This window comes from Quercus lobata, chromosome 2 (genome assembly GCF_001633185.2).
Source record: "Quercus lobata isolate SW786 chromosome 2, ValleyOak3.0 Primary Assembly, whole genome shotgun sequence".
NCBI classification, from domain to species: Eukaryota; Viridiplantae; Streptophyta; class Magnoliopsida; order Fagales; family Fagaceae; genus Quercus; species Quercus lobata.
The window spans coordinates 1,299,448-1,315,707 of record NC_044905.1 but is presented as its reverse complement, the minus strand read 5'-3'; the positions used below and the strand labels follow the sequence as shown (position 1 = coordinate 1,315,707).

The 16,260-nt window shown below is 36.1% G+C and overlaps 1 protein-coding gene across 2 annotated transcripts; it reads left to right on the top strand.

Moving 5' to 3' along the window:
- Positions 1–5,840: 5,840 nt before the first annotated feature.
- Positions 5,841–9,400, top strand: LOC115971137 (calcineurin B-like protein 9). 2 transcript variants are annotated; one of them, XM_031090854.1, is made up of 10 exons: positions 5,841–6,011; positions 6,116–6,281; positions 6,629–6,711; positions 7,296–7,355; positions 8,090–8,198; positions 8,288–8,340; positions 8,487–8,567; positions 8,653–8,765; positions 8,911–9,003; positions 9,092–9,400. In XM_031090854.1, exons 1-9 carry the CDS (start codon positions 5,991–5,993, stop codon positions 8,963–8,965), a joined length of 741 nt encoding a protein of 246 aa, XP_030946714.1. In that variant the 5' UTR covers positions 5,841–5,990; the 3' UTR covers positions 8,966–9,003; positions 9,092–9,400. The 2 variants fall into 2 exon arrangements, with proteins under 2 accessions (XP_030946714.1, XP_030946705.1); XM_031090845.1 differs by having other exon boundaries at positions 8,911–9,400.
- Positions 9,401–16,260: the final 6,860 nt, after the last annotated feature.

The window sequence follows — 16,260 nt, the reverse complement described above, 5'->3', positions numbered from 1 at the left end:
TGTAGGGTCAAACTTTCCTAGACTGATACTTGTCCCATCAGCCTATACCCAAAGTCGTTGGGGGTGGTTGTAAAAGCCAAAGAATGCGGCTCTGTCAGGTGCAGAGCATTGAATGGCAGTAAGGGCAGCTTTCCCCGGATATTTTAGATTTCCTTTCAAATTTAGTCCTATACCGTTTTTGCCCCTCTCTTCGGTGGGACTTTGGGTTTGCCGAGGACTGAGCGGTTCTCGGCGGTATCTTAAGGCTATCCTATACTCTACATTATTGGCCTTAGGCCACAGCTCTCTTCGGCTTGGGCCTTTGGACTCCCTACGAGTAAACGGGCCCGGCTCATAAACTATTGGGCCCCACAATAGCCCCTCAAAACCCTGCTGTCCGACCTTTGAGTTGGAAAGGTGGGTTTTGGTAATACCGAGCCGTTATTATGGCTCATTTAATTTAGCCCTTCATTGATGCTGGCGGTTCTCCACCTGCCCAGAAAATATATCGGTTTACAGGGTGTTCCCCTTAATTTACTCTCGACACGCTCCTGCCGTTTGGCTGTCCAAGACGTGCTTTTAATGACTTCCCTTTACGAGACTCATTTACATTCGACGGTTCGTCTGATGAGGTGGGGAAGCGGAACGGACACATCTTTGTTTTCAAATTCTTTTGGAAACCCGAACGAATTTAATACCTTCTGTTTTGCCCTTCCTATAAGAAGACAAGTAGGAGGCTATCACTTTCGTACAGAGACCCTTTTATCTTTCTGAGATCTGAAACCCTTAGCCTTCCTTAGCGTTTACTTAACCCAACAGTTATACACCAAATCATAATACGTTCACTATAACGAGTGATGAAGGAACTATACCCCTCCTCAAAGCATCATGTTCTAATAAAGCTCGAAATGGCTCGGTCAGGGCAAGGATGGCGGAGACTTAAGACTTGTCTCACCTTCCTTTCAGCCAAAATCTGAAGCAGAGACTCGTCACGTCAAACTTCCGACGTGACTGAGTCGAGGACACCCATTATCAGTACCAACCGCTCTCTCATGAGCATACCTAACATGGCACCAATGTGTTAGGAGTCAGGACTGAGGCAGGGACCAAGTGCCCCTGCTTCTTTCTCTCTTCGTTCACTGGTGTCTCCTTTCGCCTCTCTTTCTTAGTCTTCCCAGCACCAGATCCATCCTGGCGCTTTTCCTTCTCCCTCTTTTACTCATTCTTCTTTCTTTTCATCTCTTCCCTCTTCTTCTCCTCCTTCTTTTCGTTCATCTCCTCCATCTTCTTCATTCATCTCCTCCATCTTCTTCTGAGGAAGGTCCTTCTCTCGATATGGGCGCTACTGAGGCAGGGTTAGGAAAGACTTCGGAAACGAGTTTAAAAAGAGATCTAACTGTTTACCCAATGTATTGCTTTTTTTATGATTTTGGCAATCTATATTTTGTATAGGCTTGTTTAAGCCCCTCTTTGTACGTTGTAATACATCTTTACATTAATAAAAATTGTTATCATTTTGCTTTACATGTTCTATCTCTATATTCTCGAAATAATAACGCAATGCAAAGATATACACCCTTGTGAATTCTTTTTATTTTTAAACCGTGACCGACGTCTAGGACCAAAGCCTCAGTTAAATAAAAAAGGTCTTGCTCGGCGTTTATAAAAACAGTCCGGTTTAATAATACTGAATCGAACGAATGATACTTAGGGTTGAAACTCCCATTAGTCAGGAAAAGAAAGGGCATTATGATGAGCTTACTAAGTCGGCCCGGCACAATACCGCCGACCTTAGAATACACTAATTGGGGCCCTAATCTTTTATTTGAAGAAAAGTGCGTTATTATGAATTTGCAAGTGCTGTTCGGCGCAATAATATAGCATTTGAATCGATGACACTTAGGGCCAAAATGCTTGCTAAGAAAAAGACATCACCATAACCTTAATAGAGTTGTTTGGCACAACAATGCCGACCTGTAAAAAAAACGATACTTACCCCAAAATTGGCCGAGATGGTAGCTCAATGCACGATGCAGTGTAGGAAGTAACCATCCGAGGACATATCACCCACAAAATGACCAGCCCCCTAGGCTACTTAATAGTGACACGTTTCAACATTTTCTTAACACTCCTATTGGCATTAACCTTTTACAGTTTTTGAGCCGAGGACTGAGCGACTTAGAATTGTTATTAAGTAGCCAACCTTACAAAAACTCAATCTTCTTCTCATCCAAGAAATTGGCTGCCAAGGTAGTTGGTTTCCCCATAGGCTTGAGTCCGAGGACTATGCAATGCCTTGGTTCTGTCCAAAACCTAGTTTTCCCCATCCAGGTAGTTGGTTTTCCCATAGACTTGAGTCCGAGGACTATCCAATGCCTTGGTTCTGTCCAAAACCTAGTTTTCCTCATCCAGGTAGTTGGTTTTCCCATAGGCTTGAGTCCGAGGACTATCCAATGCCTTGGTTCTGTCCAAAACCTAGTTTTCCTCATCCAGGTAGTTGGTTTTCCCATAGGCTTGAGTCCGAGGACTATGCAATGCCTTGGTTCTGTCCAAAACCCAGTTTTCCTCATCCAGGTAGTTGGTTTTCCCATAGGCTTGAGTCCGAGGACTATGCAATGCCTTGGTTCTGTCCAAAACCAGTTTTCCTCATCCAGGTAGTTGGTTTTCCCATAGGCTTGAGTCCAAGGACTATGCAATGCCTTGGTTCTGTCCAAAACCCAGTTTTCCTCATCCAGGTAGTTGGTTTTCCCATAGGCTTGAGTCCGAGGACTATGCAATGCCTTGGTTCTGTCCAAAACCCAGTTTTCCTCATCCAGGTAGTTGGTTTTCCCATAGGCTTGAGTCCGAGGACTATGCAATGCCTTAGTTCTGTCCAAAACCCAGTTTTCCTCATCCAGGTAGTTGGTTTTCCCATAGGCTTGAGTCCGAGGACGATGCAATGCCTTGGTTCTGTTCAAAACCCAGTTTTCCTCATCCAGGTAGTTGGTTTTCCCATAGGCTTGAGTCCGAGGACAATGCAATGCCTTGGTTCTGTCCAAAACCCAGTTTTCCTCATCCAGGTAGTTGGTTTTCCCATAGGCTTGAGTCCGAGGACGATGCAATGCCTTGGTTCTGTCCAAAACCTAGTTTTCCTCATCCAGGTAGTTGGTTTTCCCATAGGCTTGAGTCCGAGGACTATGCAATGCCTTGGTTCTGTCCAAAACCTAGTTTTCTTTTAGCGCTGGACCTTGGCTTTAGGGGAGTTAGCTCCCTAGCCAAGCCCCTAGAATTATCCGTGCGATTAACGCTACCAAGCGTAGCCCCTAGCTAAGAAGCATAGCCCCTAGCGGAACTTTACCCTAAAACTCTATAACCAGTTGTCAGAAATGACAAGGGAACTCTCTCGACCCACCGCCTATGCCAACACACAAGCCTTTCCCACAGACGGCGCCAATTGTAAGGACTCGATTCGTAACGAACCGTAGCAGTGTTGGGTTCGCGCGTAAAAAGGCCCAAACAATATCATTTGTAGAGCGTGGGTTTGGAAGGCTAGGCCTTAGTCACCAGGTGGTGGGTTTTTCGTGGTGTTCATGCGTGGTTAAGTTTTCTTCACCCCTGGAATCTTTCTCCTGGAGGTGGGCTGAGAGGCTCTGGTTTTTGGCCATTTTTCCCAGCCCCTTCCCTAGGACACTTATTTTCCCTTTTATACTGGCCTGTGTTCGCTGTCCTTCGTCCACGTGTAGGGTCAAACTTTCCTAGACTGATACTTGTCCCATCAGCCCATACCCAAAGTCGTTGGGGGTGGTTGTAAAAGCCAAAGAATGCGGCTCTGTCAGGTGCAGAGTATTGAATGGCAGTAAGGGCAGCTTTCCCCGGATATTTTAGATTTCCTTTCAAACTTAGTCCTATACCGTTTTTGCCCCTCTTTTCGATGGGACTTTGGGTTTGCCGAGGACTGAGCGGTTCTCGGCGGTATCTTAAGGCTATCCTATACTCTACATTATTGGCCTTGGGCCACAGCTCTCTTCGGCTTGGGCCTTTGGACTCCCTACGAGTAAACGGGCCCGGCCCATAAACTATTGGGCCCCACAACAATTATTCAATTAATAGCTTTGATCCTTAAGCAAAATATGACCCTAGGGATGTCCCAAATTTGATATAAAACCTTGTCATCAAGTCTTACATTAACAACTCTTATTACTACCTCAACCTAAGGGAGTTAATCTCATACTGGAGGCTGTATCGATTTGACCAGTGGAACGATATATTTCGGTACCGGTCAATACTGGTGTACCGTATCGAGTTTAACGTTATTATATATATATATATATATATATATATGGAGGTATGTGTGTGTATTATAATAAATATAAAAGTTTACCATAAAACATTACCTCAATTCAGAACAAATTATTCATGATTTTAGACTTTAGCATCAATTAAAAGAAGAAAAAAAACACAATATAAAAAATAGAAAGCTTAATTGTTCAATGCATACTAAGAAAACAAATAATGCTAATAAGTTAATGCAAATAAGTTACCATTCTGCCCTTATAAAAATTCAAAAATTACAAAACTAAAAAAAAAAAGAGCTTTTTTTTGTACTAGCTGGTACACTCAGTACTGGCAGGTATTATCCGAAATTGACCGATATGATTGGTATATAGCCGATATTTAAACCGGTATGAAACGTTGACGTTTTGATATCAATATAGTACATAACAGCTGGTATCGTTATGATATCGACTACACTGCCTCAACCACCAGACTTACATTACTCAAAGTCTAAGTCATATAAGAGCAAGATAATATAAATGGTGTCTTGGTGTACGGATAGCACAATAAAGTCCCCTCTCTCTCTCTTCTTTACCACCTCTCTTAAATTCTTCATCCTGCTGTATGTATGAAATGATTAAGACTTAAAACATTATTCATATTTTCCTATCTTTTTCTTGTCTAGCACTTTTGGGCTTCTTTTTGCGATTCTTCACTAGCCTTTACTTGACAAGTATAGCGAATTTTAAGCTTGACTCTCTTTGTTACTCTTATTGAACCCAAGGGGTGTTTGGGCCAATTTCCATTAGGCCAACAAATCTCTTACTTTGGAATAATGCTCCTTATGGAGAGAGCATTACTTTCAAAATAATTTTCCTATCGATATCAACCTAAGAAGCAACAATGAATGCAATAATAAATTCAAAAGTATAATCAATAAGGTAGGGATCATCAAAACAACAAACCATTTAATATAAAGATATTTTCGATATTGTTTATTTGAATTTTGAAGGAACAACTTTTATTTTTATGTCTCTCTAAATTTATAGTTATCACTTAGATTTCAGTTAGACTGAAACTTTTGTTGCCCTAGTTCGATTCTCACTTAAGTAAAAAAAAAAAAAAAAAAACCTCTAATAAAATGTAATGATAGAGTAATCATCTTGCAGCAAATGTATCCATATCCTAAACCGATCTATATCAAGAACAAAGAATTACAGAATTTTCCTCTGGACCAAGTAGAAAGGACAAGTTTTTCCCAAAAAAAAAAAAAAAAAGTGGGAAGGACAAGTCTGCTTGGAGTTAAATATTAATATATGGACTTTTTCTAGTGCCACCCACACACGAGTCGTATGTTGAATGGGGTAGAGAATTGGGAAAACGATGGCGTCAGAACTCAAAACGTGGGGAACAAATCCACAGAATAAAAAGACATTGGCATCAACCTCGACGGAATCCCAAGTTTCCATCCATCAATAATTCTCTAAAAAATTATTAAATATTTTGAGCGGTATAAACATATATTTTGTCATTAATTAAATTTACAGTAAAATTTATAATTTATTTGAAATAAGAAATCACGCATTTATGGCACTATCTATTTGTCAATAATTACCCCACTTCTCTTTGTCATTCCTTAATTACTTTATTTCCTCTTACATCGTTTCCTACAAATCTGAATCTATTCAAATGTACGAAGTACAACTACCAACTCATCAGACTCAGACCTCATCAAACACGCACAGCTTTGTGCAATCATGGAAATGATGGATTACTCGGTAATAATAATATTATAGCACCTTAGTTTTGCAGTTGGGTTTGTTTTGAGAGACTTTTTACTGTTTTGTATGCAATATGAACGTGTGTTTTGTTTATTGATCAGGGATCGAGTTCTTTGACAATTGGCGAGCGTATCTGTGCGGCGTTTATACCGCTTATAGCGATATTTGAGGTTTTGATATTCGCTTTCTCCGATTGCTTTGAGCCCCGGCAACCACGCCTCAAGAAATGCGCCGGAGAGATACCTCGTTTAGCTAATGAAACCATCTGTAAGGACTTTGAAGTTCCTTCAATCCATTTCATGACTTTTTTTAAAAACTTTATTTAATAATCATACGACTTGTTTAGATAACTCAACTAGTCATAAATACTACATGTGAATGTAACGGGTCAAAAGAGATTCCTTCAAACTATGTCTAAAAAAAAAAAAATGTAATTTTGAATTGATGGATTTGCTATTTTGCTTCATCGGATATCTCTAATTGTGAGTGTTTTGAAGGAGAAAATCTTTTGTGAGACTGTCTTCTCATTAGACAATTTTTCGTTTTGAAGAGGTTGTTGGAATGTGCAATGTGGGTTTTGAATGGTTGTTTGTGGTTGTTTGTTAATGATGCAGTTACTATGAATGAAGTTGAGGCATTATATGAGCTGTTTAAGAAGTTGAGTAGTTCAATCATCGATGATGGGATGATTCACAAGGTAAATAGATTTTGATTGTTGGGAATTCGTCTGTTTAAGAAGTTGAGTATTTGGTCTGTGATTGCCATAAGTTACTTTTTGTTTCAATTTGATTAGTATTTTCACAAGAAGTAATGTGTTTGTGTGTTTTTGGGATGAAAATTGAAAATACTGCTTGTGTTGTGTTAGTTTATGATTAACCAAGGGGTAGTATGGTTTTTCCCTTTTCATGGGTAATCAGCTGACAAATTCATTGATAGATAGCATAATTAGGGTGACCCAAATTATGAAAAGTAAAGCTAATACTTCAGATTGAATGGACCAATATGCGTCTCTTGCTTGGACTTTTATTGGGGGGTTAAGGCTTGGTTAAGAGGAGGAAAGGTCAAGTGTTTCTGGAGTCAGTGAGACAAATCTATCCTTAAAAATTGGGTTTTTTCTAATGATATGAACTAATTTTTCTTATGAAAGAACAATCATCTTCCAATTTGAGTATGCAGTGGCATTCATTGATAATTTATGTACACATTAACATTTATCACAGTCACTAGGTTTAATTTTTATCAATGGTTGTATAGCTATAATTTATATTTGTTATCTTGTAGGAAGAGCTTCAATTAGCACTGTTCCAAACTCCAAGTGGTGAGAATCTTTTTGTGGACAGGGTAAATGGACTGGAACAACTTTTATCTTCTTCTTCTACTCTCTTCCCCTTCTGTTGTGAGCATTTGGGAATTGATTCAAATTTATTGGTTGGTTCCTTGGTGGTATGAAACTATGATAGTAGTAACAATTCAACAGTTGAACTATATACTGATAATTTTTAGTGGAACAAAATCCACATTGAAGATTCTTTTTTTCAAAAGAACTTGTCCAATGCTTTAGCTGTAACCTCCAGATAAAAAACTTGTCTTATGCTTGGCACTGTTCAAAACTCCAAGCGGTGAGAATCTTTTTTTGTGGACAGGGTAAATGGACTGGAACAACTTCTACTTCCTCTTCTCTCTTTCCCTTCGGTTGTGAGCATTTTGGGCATTGCTTCAAATTTATTGCTTGACAATTCAACAATTGAACTATAGTAAATTTTTGCAATGTTTTTAGTAGAGGATTATTTTTTTACTCTTTGATCCTTTGATTTTTTTTTTTTTTTTTTTAAAAGTCGCGTTTACTAGTTGCAGCTGTTTTTTATACAGTTACTAGTTGTTAAATTTTGAACCTATGGTGGCACGCTTGATGCTAGATCCATTTATTTTCTATCTAGTTACTGAAATTACATGCCAACATCTACACAAAAACTTGAGAAATTAAATGTTCTTTGTTTTCTCGTGATGTGAATCCATAACAACCAATTCCTTTCTTTATTAGTATATATATTCAACTACTTTTTGTGCTTTTCTAGATTTTTGATCTTTTTGATGAAAGGAAAAATGGTGTCATTGAATTTGACGAATTTGTCCATGCACTCAGTGTCTTCCATCCCAATGCTCCCATGGAAGACAAAATTGATTGTAAGTGTTCAAGAGACAATCTTTGTTTTATACAATTGAGTGCAATTCATGGATCTATCCAATCTTTGTTTCTTGTTGAGTTCTTGCAGTTGCATTCAGGCTGTATGATCTGAGACAAACTGGGTTTATTGAGCGAGAAGAAGTAAGTATACTCTGTAGTCTTTGGTTCTATAACAATTATTGTCAAAAACTAAATTGTAAGCCATTTTATGTTCCTGAAGGTACTGATTTTTGAAACCTTGAGTGCATATGTAATATTTTAGCTAAGCAGCCTTTGGTTGATATCAGGTTAAGCAAATGGTAATTGCCATTTTGATGGAATCTGATATGATATTGTCAGATGATCTTCTTGAGGCTATCATTGACAAGGTAAGCAAGCATATATCCAAATTTGATTGTTCTAATTTTTGTCATTGTTTGGAACATACTAGTACTCATAAGATCACTGTTGCAGACATTTGCAGATGCTGATGCCGACAAGGATGGTAGAATCAATAGCGAAGAGTGGAAGGATTTTGTTTTTAGAAACCCAAACCTCTTGAAGAACATGACTCTTCCTTATTTGAAGTATGCAACTTGCACCCTTACATGCGATTTTACCCCCAATTAATTCTTTTACTCTTCTTTGAATCTATGTGCCCAACTATATTGTTGATTCCATAAATCTTGAAGAAGTACTGACTGTGCTTGTTAATATTTGTACATACTGCAGGGATCTGACAACGATATTTCCGAGTTTTGTTTTTAACACAAAGGTTGAAGACTGAGAACCTAAAGTTTTTCCATCAACAGAGTCCTTATAAAGGTGTTCTAAGCTATAGTTCCATGCAGTGTTACTTTGATTGGCAAATTCAATGAATTTTGCTAATAAAAATTGTTTTGAATCATGACAGATTGTTCATCATTGTTCATTACCCCTAAAAAGGGGTAGCCGCTATGCTTTCTTTGGTGCAAAAAGGCCAGGAGAAGCTTTATAATTAAGCAGCACCATTCAAAGCATGCATTGTTCAGCCTGCAAAGAACTTACTCTTGTAATTAGTTTGTATGGCATTGTTGCCTCAAACTTTAGCCTTTTGGTTACCTTGTGTGTGTGTGTGTGTTTTTTTTTATCCTTGGGTAATCAAATGCTGCTGATTGTGTACAGAATTTGTCTCGATTCGTATAATGTTTATCTGATGCAATTTAAATTAGAGCTTGAAGAAGTCTTTCTTTAGTGCTTTTGGATGACCATTTTGCTGATTTGCTAATTTGTTTGAAGTTGGTTAAAGTATAATTTTTTTTTTTTTTTTTAAACTGGTTAAAGTATAATTATTCACAGAAAAAGTAAGGTTAAAAAAAAAAAAAAAAGGCGAAAACTACATTTTCGTCCCTATATTTTCACGTGTGCATTTTCCATTTGCCATGTGTGCATTTTTAGTCTCTGATGTAACGGCAGGGACAAAAACGAGACGCGTTTTTTAGGATAGGAGCTAAAAGCAGTGAAAATAAAAGTTAGGGACCAAAGTGGAAATTGCATGAAAATGTAAGGACGAAAATGTGGTTTTCGCCATTAAAAAACTTAGACATAGTGTGCGTTTGGGAACTGAGTCTGCATCCAGTGTTTTTGCGTTTCACATTTTCCTTTCCTTTTTTTTTTTGATGCACGCGTTTCACTGTTTCAAGAAATAAGAGTACTGTTCATGCACTGTTCACGGGATCCACAATCACTTTATTCAGAAAAAAAAATTAAAAATGGGTCTCACAAAACTATTCACACATTTAAAAATGATTTTACTACAGTATTTTCAGTTTTCAGTTTTCAGCAAAATAAGTTGTATCCAAACGGACTCATAATCAAATATACTAACCGATCAATTAAAGCATGGCCAATATGTCGAATTCATCCTGAATATTCCTTGATTTTCTTATAGATCATGTTCTCTTTTGTGGGCCTTTGTATATGTGAAAAATTACATTTTCATTGCATATATCTCAAATTTTTGTTTTAGTTTATTTTATGGATATCTCATGAATTTGGGGATTATTTACACGTTTTCTAGCCTTAAAATAAATCACTTCTCAAATCATTGACATTGCGTCTTCAATTATTTTCTAGCTATGTCACTTTACTGACTTAGTCCCTTACGTAATACTAATAGATTCCTTGAATTATTCACCATTTTTTATTGCTGAAGGTGAATTATTCACCATTTTTTATTGCTAAAGGTGAATTATTCACTATTTTTTATTACCAATCTAGAACTAATTGAACTTCTATGGTATTTTAATGCTGCACGGCTCATCATAGGGATTGAGAATGTTAGAGGCTGTTTGGATGGCCTATTTCTGTAACTCAATTCTCAGTTTCCATAATTCATAACTCAAAAATGGTGGAACTCATAGCTCAATATCTGTTTGGCGTACGATAACTCTGTTTCCATCACTCAATTATTTGATTTTTGAGTTATGAGTTATGGAAACTGAAAGCACATTTTAGCTGTTTTTAGTTTCCAAAACTCATAACTCAATGACATTTCCGTAAATAACACTACATGGAGGGACCCACTGTTAGTCAAAGTCGCAACTTTTGATCATCTTTTTTTTTTCTTCACTAGGTTCGGTGTGTGCGTTCATTTTTTTTTTTTTTTTTGGGTTCAGTGAGTTTGGGTACTGGCAAAAAAAAAAAATTGCACCGAGTGACAATTATGGGACCCACAAATAGTGTGAAAAATATTGAGTGATGGAAAGTGAGTGATGGTGCCAAACGGGTGTGAAAAATTAAGTGATGAGTTATGAGTGATGAGTTATGGATATTAAGTGATGAAAAAAATTCATCCAAACAGCCTCTTAATCTCTTCCTTTATAAATATGACATGTAGTTATAGGTTATGGCTGCATGTTGAACTAAACATGTGATAGAGCACAAAAAAAATTATTTAATCTTTACCCAAAAAAGTACAACACGGCAAAGCTTCTTACTAAAATTCCAAAATACAAGCTTTTCAAAGACTCTATTTAAACATTGAAAATTTTTGTTTGGAACATACCAAATGTTAGGTTCTAAGGATTTATGATCTAAATATATTAGAACTTCAATATGTAATGTTGATAAACCATGATCAAAACTTAGAGTCTAGATTTAAGCTGCTCAAAGTAATTTATGTGTAAAGTTGGAATTGAGTAATTGCAAAAAATTACTGTTCAAATTCTGCAAGGCTCGATTGATCGAAAATTAAACTCGATCGATCGAAGCTCGTGTAGAATGCTTTTTTTGCAGAATTTCCAACTCAGCCAAAGCCCATATGACATGTGGAGTTTTATGTTTTGCTTTAAGTATAAAAGGAAAAACTCTAGCCACATTTTAGAGGTTGTTGATATGCTATGTGTGTGAATCTCTTGTGAAATCTAAAGGTGTTTGCCTTTATATACACTTAGAGTTATGAAGATCAAGATTGATGTCGAGAGCTTAGTGATCGCTTCAGTTGCTGCATAAAATGCTTAAAGAAAAACACAAGTGGGAGTACTTGTGGTTGCTGTAAATCCAAGAAAGAAGTAATCTGTGGACTCGAAGCTGTCACGTGGTCGTGATAATAAGTTTTCTACTCGAGATAGCAATAGAATGTTAGTGGTCTAAGTCGCTATTGTAAAACTTCAATTCTTTCATAGTGTATCTGTTTTACCTTGAGGCTAAGTTAAATCTTCCCCAGGTTTTTACCGATTTGGTTTTCTTGGGTTATCAAATCATGTGTTATTTATTTTCCATATTATTTACATGATATGATTTACTTGTGTTAACCTAGATTTGAATAATTTACCTAAGTAATCACTTAGCTAAATAACTAAGTTAAACAACTTGTGTTTTAAGGGGTCTAAAGACGTACAAGTGGTATCAGAGCGGGTTAGCTCTAGCATTTAGATCCTTTGATCTAAGAGTTGATTCTTGACCCCTGTTGTCATGGAACACGGTCACTCTCTTGTGATCTCACCTCATTTTGATGGGAACAACTATGCCTATTGGAAAGTAAGGATGAAAGCATTCTAGAAATTTATTGATGAGAGAATCTGGAATTCCATTGAATATGGATGAGAGAAGCCCACTACTCCTGTTAGTGAGTGGCAAACTTCCGAGAAAGAAGCAGCCACTTTTAATAGTAAAGTCATGAATGCTATTTATAATGCTGTTTCTAAAGAGGAATTCAATAGAATCTCTAATGTTGAGATTGCTCATATTGCATGGAATATTCTCCAAACTGTGCATAAAGGCACAAAGGCAGTTAAGATTAACAAACTACAGCAGTTAACTACTAGATTTGAAAGTATTAGATTGTCTGATGATGAATGTTTTGATGAATTCTATATACTAAACTGAATGATACTGTTAACTCTGCTTATAATTTGAGTGAAATCTATGATCAACCTAAGATTGTTAAAAAGATACTTAGATCCTTGACTGAAGACTTTAGACCCAAAGTGACTGCCATAACTGAAAGCAAATATTTGGACTCCATCCCTGTTGATGAACTTGTAGGATCTTTCCAGTCCTATAAGTTAGACCTACCCAAGACAAATAAATCCAAATCAATGGCTCTTAAGTCAGTTGATGATGTTGATAAGAATGGATTTGATGATGAACTCTCTGATACAGAGATTGCATATCTTGCCAAGAACTTTAGAAATTTTCTTAGAAAAAATAACGGAAGGACAAGAAGTAAAAATAATGCTGAACCTAGGAATTTTAGGAGGAATGAACCCACTAAAGCAAACAATACTGATAAACCTAAAGAGAAAGTAAGTCAAACCTTTAATAATTCTATGGGTCAATAATGTTTTGGTTGTTAAGGGTATGGTCATGTGAAATTAGAATGTCCTACATTCTAGAGATAAAAGGGTAAAACTATGATTGTAACCCTTAGTGATGATGAAATTTCTGATAATGAGTTTGGTAATGATGTGGATGGAAACTTCATTGCTTTCACAACTACTGTTATAGTTGGTGAAAGTGTTGTGGTTGATGAGAACCCTTCTGATAGGGAACTCTCTAAGAATGCTAATCTGTAAGAAGTCTATAATAAGTTTTGCAAGGTTGCTGCAAAGGATGCAATGAATATTGATTTAGGTTTACAGAAAATTGCTTCTCTTGAACTTGATAAGAAAAATTTGCTCTTGAAATTGTTTGATGCTAATGAATTTCTTGATAAGGTGAAGACTGAGAACATGTTATTACTTGATAAAGTTAAGAATTTGGAACTTGAATTATCTGTTGCTAGAGAACAAACAAATAGGTATGCTAATTCTAAACTTGAACACATGTTGAGTATTCAGAAGTCTCTCTTAGACAAAACTAATCTAGGTTTTTAAGATAGCATCTTTGTGCCTAAGACTCATTCCACAAACTTTGTTTCTTCTTCTGAGCATTCCACTAGTGAAATTGTCAAACCAGTAGAAGTTACACCTTCTAAGAAGACTAGGGTTTATCTTAAAGAGTCTAAACTTAAAAATCCTACCATTCCTAAGAATAAGGAGCATGATAGACCTTTATGGGTTTGTTATTTTTGTGGAAAGATTGGACACATTCGTCCAAACTGTTTCAAATTGCAAATTGCTAAGCGAGTAAATAAATCAAAAGTATCTGTACCTCAAGCACAAGATCCCATGGTACTTATTGGTGAGTTGGTAAAGACTTTAAACCTTTATTCCAATCCTGGAGTTGCTCAACATTATAATATGAATAATAACTCCAATACAAGAGTTTCATTTAAAAAGTTTTGGATGCAAAATGCTCGATCTAATTAAGTCTTTCTAACATGGTCCTTGTGTTTTATCTCACTATTCTTTGTGACCATTCTTCTTTGTTATTTTTGTTTTCTTTGTTTTTAAGATTTGCATTGCATAACATTCATGCATTTCTTGCTAGTTTATTTTTGTTAATTCTTTTCAAAATTAAAAAAGGGGGGGGGGGGAGGAAGGAAAAATGTGTTTTGCATTATTTTTCTTAGATTTAAAATCAAGGCTGGTCACATTATCTTTACATAATATGTCTATGTAACTTGTTTAGCTTGGATGAGCTTATTTTATTGCACCTTGCTAGTTTTAGCTTTGTAGTGCATGTTGTGTAGGAGTTATTTATAGTTTTTGATCACTTGATATTGATCTTGAAGTCACATGCTTTTGATTGTAAGGACTAAATAATTCTAAGAGAAAGGCATAAATAACCATTTCATCACTGTTTACTAGCCAATCATGAACATCTTAATGCATAACATATGATTTTGTACTCAAGAAAGTGTAGTACATGTACAAAAAGAACATAAGGTGTAGCCTTGGTTTAAATAATAAAATTGGTGTGTACATCATTGGTTATAATAAAATTCAAATTGAAATAAAATTGGTGTGTATATTATGAGGCAAAACAAGAAACTTATATGATTGCAAGCTTGTTTTCTAGGAGATGTGAAAGCTATATGATGTAACTCTTTAGGTAATAGTCACTTTCAAACTTATGTGATGAATTTTATAGAAATTGTGATTGATCACTATTTACTTATCACTTTACATGTATCTCAAGCTATTCTAGTTACACGCATTGTGGTCATCCAAGATTAAAAGTTCATTGATTTTAATGCAAAATGTGTTTAATGTCTGAGTTTTGAGGACAAATTGATTGAAAATCTTGTTTTTGGAAGATCTGGGTTGAATTCAAGGGTTTTTGAAAAACTTTTCATCTTATACTCATGCATTCTATTCATAAAATATTGTGCTTTGAGGAGTTTCTGCATTAAAATGCTCTTTTTCCAAAAAAATTGATTTTTCCAGATTTTCGATCAATTGAACCTGTTGCTCGATCGATCGAAATTGCGATAAAAAATTTGGTTTGAATCTGCCTGGCTCGATCGCTACTCAATTGATACTAGATTGATCGAATGTGATTTTCGATCGATCGAATCTAATTTTCAACCGATTGAAAATCGGTCAGAGTGCTTTTTAAAATAAGCTTTTCTCACGTGTTCTTCACTTGATTCAAATTTTTCAAAAAGGCTTTTTGCTCTCTCTCTTCGACCGATCTAGTTTAATTGATTTTTTTATTGTTTTCTTCCAAATTTTTCTCAAGGTTTTTGTCTTCTTGTGCCGGTATGACATTTCTACCCTTTCTTTTTCGTTTTATTCCCATATTTCATGCATTTTAAGGGATATTTTCGGACCTATAGGAATTTGGGGTTTTTGATTTTTGAGTTGGTTTCTTTCCAAATTGATCATTGGGATTTTGTTCTAAGATGATGTAAACATGTTTCCCTTACTTTAATTTGATTAATTTGGTGAGTTGAGAACAATTTGAAATTCTAGGGCTTGAAACTACTTGAAATTAAGAATTTTGTTCAATTGGACTGTAATTGGTAAAATTGACTTGTGAAATTGATTGATTGTGTCATTATATGATGATTTCTATCTAATGTAATGATTAATTACTCAATTTGGTTAAATTTTTGAAAGTGGGTTTTCAAAATTTGAAGTTTTTGTTCTAAACTCTATGTTCAAGTCAAATTCTTGATTTATGAAGTATAATTGAATTGTTCTCAATGCATTAGAGCATGCATCATTTGTTAATTTTGTTCATGCATCATATAGATTGATATTTTCAATTGTTGTTTTCTCTCTAACCCTGTCTGATGCAGTCTGCCCTTGGTTTTCTTTGTGTTTCTTTCTTTGGTTTCTTTTCTATCTTTCCTTTCCTTTCCTTAGCATCATGGTTAGGAAGACTAGAGCCAATAAGAAAACCACCTCCACCTTTACCCCAATCTTTGATAGTGAGCGGTTTCGGTTTGAGAAAAACCAAGAGGCCTATGACAAGTTAAACATTTTTAGGTCTGTGTGGGCTAAGAGGAATGTTGTGTTAGATGAGTTAGACCCTGAAATTAGGAGAAAGTTTGAGCATAGGGGTTGGCTCCCTTTGTTAGATATTTCTCATCCTCCTCCGGCTGCCTTGATTAGAGAGTTCTATTCAAATCTCTCTGTCCACTCCGATGATTCCAACAATCAATATGTGATGAGTTGGATAAGGGGTGAAGAGTATACTATTACTCCTTCA